Below are 5,729 nucleotides of genomic sequence, written 5' to 3'. Positions count from 1 at the left end.
GACATAACCTTTCATAATCAGATCTGCCATGTAATCTGATTATGAATTTTACCAATGTGGGATAAATGAACATTACATCTGTAATGTCCCCTACTTGATCTATTTCAATATACTAAAATTGATTGATATTCTTCAATTATTTATTAACAAGTTCTTATTTATTTTCCTCATTAGATTATTAATTTCACTATTCATAGTTTTTAATATAGATATCAGATCCTGCTACTACTTCAGTTTTAAGGGAGAAGGGTTTATGTATGTTACCAAAGCGCTTAGAGACCAAATACAGTAGGTTCCCTCAAAGTTTACAGATCCAAGCCCCTACCTATTTTGGGTCTATACCCTCAAGGCTTATGGGTCGCTGATCCCTACCCTATGTTGGGACTTAACCTATTGCTTGGATTTAGACTGCCCCTCTTTTGAACATCACATTCCCATCTTCTTAAATACTGACAGTAATAACATGATTTAGACTATAAATATACTAATTTCTTATGTATTATGAATATATATATGAAACTAAGTATGATCGTCATACATATAGCAGTCCATATTAATATTACTATTAATTCTGCATCAGAACATTATCAAGTTTCATATATTAAGCATACATTCTGAGCTCATCCCCATGAATACCACTAAGAACAAAGTTGTTACTGCCTGTAACTTAATAACAGTTCTGATCTTATCAATCCATGGTGATGTTATTGGATGCTGTGCTTCCTTTCCTTTATATCTCTCAATGTGAGGGAGAGGTCACACCTCTTCATCATGCATGCCCTTTGGCAAGAGACACACCTTTTCACCATTAGCACCTTTTGAAAGAGTGCAACCCTTCATTATTTCTGCTCTTTGAAAGCGACATAACCTTTCATTAAAGCCTTATTAGGTACCCATTTACAATGCTTATACAAGTTCTGTTTAAGTGGGCTTTAGTGTGCTACTTCAATCTTCTGACTTTCCCTCATCATAATCATCTTGGATTTTTACTGCTTACCCCTAACCAATAGACTTCGCAAGTGGTTTCTAGCTAACCACAAACTCTTTTCACAAATGGTTTTTAGTTGACCATAAACTTTGCATTCAAGTGGTTTTTACTGACCACGAACTTCACATACTAGAGGTTTCTACTGACCACACGACTTTGTACTCAAGTGGTTTTGGCTTACCACGAACCTCAAATACAAGTGGTTTCAGATGACCACCAACCTCACAAATGGTTTTTGGATTACCATGAACCTATCACATGATGGGGATCTAACATATAATGCACACACATTTAGATCTTCATTGTGGCCTTCTCCTTTTGTACCGCCATTGATAATTGAGTTCATATGAAAAACAGTCCATCTACCGAGACACATGGGTAACCAGCCGCTGTGCTCGCTAGTTCTACAAAAATCATTTCCAGATACATGGTTCATCAATATTTAAAGTCTTGTAACAATACTGAATGTTGGGTACAACCAATCATGCACCCCTCACAACATTTCACATACAATTAACCTCTTCCCATTATAACACATTGCAAGTGCTATTAGCTGCAATGGTTCTATTGATAAATATAAAAATTTGTGTCTCCCCTGATCCTTCTAAGTGATATCAGAGATTCAGCTCATTCGTCTTCAAAGACCATTACATACAGCTGAATTCTACAACCCCTTACAGCTCTACGGAGCTGGACTCAACTGGGACTACTGAACATATACAAATGCCTCTTATTTATAGAGGTCTTGGAACTGTCTAAATGCAATGCAGTCAGGGCACATGGATAACTTCTATATTAAATGCTCCGTTTGACAATATGGAGCCTCTAGGTAGGTGGACGAAGAAATTAATGCCAACAAAAAGTGGTAAACAGTTGGAAGCAGTCTGAAAAAAAACAGTTGGAAACGATTTGATATTTAAAAATGACAACATTTCATTATTGTTGCATCGTTGTTTCAGTGTTCATGAACAGTTTGTAATCGATGAGACAAAAATTGATAAGATGCCTGCAACGACTTTCAATATATTACAACACTAAAAGGCAGTTTACAACAATATTACACGTTCTATTTAAACATCAAATATTTAAAACAATGGGCGACAGGTCATGTTGTTCCACGACTGTCTGGTATAGATATGCTAACTCCAAGTTTCAAGGGAAAAACATGTCCAACTCTATTCATGAAGTTTCTATAAATTGACAACGTTTGTAATAGATTAGACAAACCATGGCTTCATCAAAGTCTTCCATGGAAGCGCATCTCGAGCTTTATGAAATCATTCTATCAGCAGCCAAGCCCATGGCCCTTCAAGCTGCTGTTTTGCTTAACATTCCTGACATTATTGCCATGCATGGTATTGAGAATCCCCTCTCTGTGGACCAAATTGCTTCTCATATTTTTACTTCCACCAATAAACCTGCCCATACTGAATACCTGTTTAGAATCATGAGGCTTCTGGCTTCCATCGGTGTGTTCACAGAAGAGACTACAGTAGATTATGGTGGTACTCCCCTATTCAAATATGGCCTCACCGGCCTCTCTAAGTTGCTGGTTAAAAATGATGCCCAAAAATCCTGTGCACCCACTGTGTTGGCCATTAATCTAAAGTGCATAATAGATGGGTATCAGCATCTTCATGACTCTGTCATAGAAGGCTGCCCTGCATTCACCAAAGCCAATGGCATGGGTATATTTGAGTACATGAGCAATAATCCTGAAGCAAACAGGATTTTAAACGAGGGCATGGCGACTAATACTGGCCCTTTAGTGGCTCATGTAGTGAAGATTTATGATGGGTTTAAGAACTTCAAGAGTGTGGTGGATGTTGCAGGAGGGGTAGGGTCTGCCATATCTGTAATAGTTGCAGAATATCCCCACATTCATGGCATCAATCTCGACCTACCTCATGTCATAAGGACTGCATCTCCCATACAAGGTCAGTAATCTTCTCCATCTCTAAACTTTATAGAAAATAAGTATTTAGATTTTTGGAGGGTGGCATTAATTTCAATTTCCTCTATGGTTAGATAACTGGTAAATTTTTTTATTTCTAAATTTTATGGAGAAGAGCATGTGAAGAGCAACAAGTTCGATTAAATTCCCTGTAAATGCAGGAGTAGAGCATGTGGAGGGCAATATGTTTGAGCAAATTCCTTGTGCAGATGCAATTTTTATGAAGGTGGGCTTTTAAATTTTGTTGTACATAAATAAAATTTTACTTTAAAAAGGCTGATTTTACATGATACTTTTGTTGGTTTTTCTGCAGTGGATTTTACATGACTGGGATAATGGACAGTGTTTAAAAATCTTAAAAAACTGCTATGAAGCAATACCAGAGGACGGGAAAGTATTAATTGTGGATGCAGTTATTGATGATGATGGGGGGATGAAGAGGCAAGCAGGATTGTTGCTTGATATGTGTATGATGGCTGCTTCTATCGGTGGGAAAGAAAGAACACGGAAAGAATTTGAGGACCTGTTTTACAAAGCAGGGTTCAACAGTTACAGTGTCATTAAATTACCTTTCCTTCCATCATTCATAGAAATTTCTAAATAGTCAGTGGGGAGCACTAACAGAAAATCTGGATCATATATGCATGATAATTTTAAACCACATGCAGTATTTCTTACCTGACAAGTTTGGAATTACCTTTCACTCAGTATTTATTTTACTATAGAAGTAGTAATCTTGAAAGATGTGATATAGGATATTTTGTAATTTTGCAGCAGAGAATGAATATATATACACTTTATCTTAAATCCAGACGTTTAATTCTATGGGATTTGATCTGCCTAAAGTACAATTTTTTAAATTTAAAAAATAAAATTCTATGGAGATTCATTTTGGATATATTTCAGATGCTTTTTCTTTTCTTATCTCAGATGCTTCTCTTTCCAGCAATCCCTCAAACCTGCACTACTGTTCATTATATTTATACTTTTCTGACTTTCCTTATGAATTTTGAGTGTACGGCTTGATGCAGTGAACCTCGTAAAGACCAAGTCTTCTAAGTTTTGGATTCTTGATCATTTGTTATTAGAACCATATGATATTCTTATTTAGAATGTAACTTATATGCAATGTAAATAATTTCAATATCTTTCTTTGAACCCATCTAATTCTGAATATGTAAAAGAGAGATTGGTGGAAAGGTTCTCTCCACTTCTATACAACATCTTAATTTTAGCTTCTTCCATAATCTTGACTTTTGGAGATGCTTCAATTTTGTGAGGCTTGTGACTGTGAAGGGTTCTTATGGTCTGGAATTTATCATGGTGGTGTTATTGTCCTACAGTTTCTAGTGACTTTGGGGCCTTTGGAGGATGTATCAATATTTTTGTCAAATCTGGATAATGTTCCTCCCCTATCTATTTGGATTTGTTTATGCTACTGTTTAAGCTTTAGGAGCATATTCATGGGTTTAATATGTCATGGAGTGACCAGATTTTTTATATTTGGATCTCACCGTTGATGTTGGTTCTGAGTGCTCTTATAAGGCTCAACCTTATGATTGTTTTATAAATTTTTTATTGTTCTTAATATAATTATATATATGAGGTTCACCTCTTTGTCAAAAAAAGGAAAAGAAACAAAACAATAAACTTTGTTATCTCCATTCTTTATATATATCACAATTGGCATAGTAGTTGAACACAAAAATATTATTTGTTGTTCTAAAAACAACATATTATTATTTAAAATATAACTTATATTCAACTTTAAATGATCATAAGACTTTTTAACAATTCTCTACTCATGGTACTCTAGGTTGGTTGAGTTGTGGGGGCTTCCCCAATTTATTCTTGATTTAAGGACTTGGAAAGCTATGTTTCCTAGACAATTATTCAAAGGTGGAAGATATGTCTTCTCATGTCTATCTCTTTGTCATGCACTTGAGATAAGGGTGTCCAACGAAGTTATTCAAAGGTGAAAGAAAGGTCTTCTCAAGTTCATCTCCTATTCACAAACTAGGGTTAAGAGTGTTTCCAACTTTATCTCCTATTCACACATTAAGGTTAGCTGGGATAGGATTCAGAATTATTTAGGTTAGATCTCCAAGTTTTGTATTGGGTTCAATAGCTGGGCTACAATTGTGTTATTTCTATCTTGATTAGTTATTCTTCTCTATGTGGAACTTATCCCATGCACCTTGGACTGATCTATGTAAAAGGTACAGTATACCATTTTACAATTATATTTTCTTCCACATGGATGTGCATACTAACTACTAAGAAAACAAATGCATACTAAATAAAAACTACCAATCAATGTAAAGAAAAAGTAAATTTGAATTTTCCTTGCAATGGGTGCTCCATACAGAACATATCCTAAAATTTATCACATATTCAAGATATACAGTAACTTCAACTCTCTTGAGAAAGAAATATCCTTAGAATAGTGAAAGTAAAGAGAAGGGTAAAAGATTTCACTTATTATAGAAAGTAATATAAGACACATGATTATATAAATATGTAGATCTCCAACTAAGCAGATAAGATGCTAAAAGAATATAGCAAACAAAATATGATCTCTAATTTGTAGATAGAATGATAAAAATTATTATGTACAAATAAAATATCTTTAGATGTATAAATCAATGTTTGTTATGTACAATCAAATGCTCGTGGGTATCATAATTATGTTAAACTACAATAATTCTCATAAAAAAACATTAGTGTCTCTTTTATGCTACATAGATCAATAAGATCTAAATGGCATCTTCAATTCATAATGCATTT

At 34.6% G+C, this 5,729-nt stretch overlaps 1 protein-coding gene across 1 annotated transcript; it reads left to right on the top strand.

Annotated features, from left to right (window-relative positions):
• Window positions 1-2,074: 2,074 nt before the first annotated feature.
• LOC131054627 (caffeic acid 3-O-methyltransferase 1-like) lies at window positions 2,075-3,749 on the top strand. The gene is made up of 3 exons (XM_059221348.1): window positions 2,075-2,925; window positions 3,104-3,168; window positions 3,256-3,749. The coding sequence occupies exons 1-3, from the start codon at window positions 2,217-2,219 to the stop codon at window positions 3,544-3,546; spliced, it is 1,065 nt and encodes a 354-aa protein (XP_059077331.1). The 5' UTR covers window positions 2,075-2,216; the 3' UTR covers window positions 3,547-3,749.
• The last annotated feature ends 1,980 nt before the right edge of the window (window positions 3,750-5,729 follow it).

This window comes from Cryptomeria japonica, chromosome 5 (assembly GCF_030272615.1).
Source record: "Cryptomeria japonica chromosome 5, Sugi_1.0, whole genome shotgun sequence".
NCBI classification, from domain to species: domain Eukaryota; kingdom Viridiplantae; phylum Streptophyta; class Pinopsida; order Cupressales; family Cupressaceae; genus Cryptomeria; species Cryptomeria japonica.
Note: the sequence above shows the minus strand (reverse complement) of the source record. Positions and strands in the feature narration are given on the sequence as shown.

Coding starts and splice junctions, on each gene's coding strand:
- LOC131054627 (XM_059221348.1), top strand. CDS start 2,217: ATGGCTTCATCAAAGTCTTCCATGGAAGCGCATCTCGAGCTTTATGAA. Junction 2,926..3,103: donor GACTGCATCTCCCATACAAG/GTCAGTAATCTT, acceptor CTGTAAATGCAG/GAGTAGAGCATGTGGAGGGC. Junction 3,169..3,255: donor CAGATGCAATTTTTATGAAG/GTGGGCTTTTAA, acceptor GTTTTTCTGCAG/TGGATTTTACATGACTGGGA.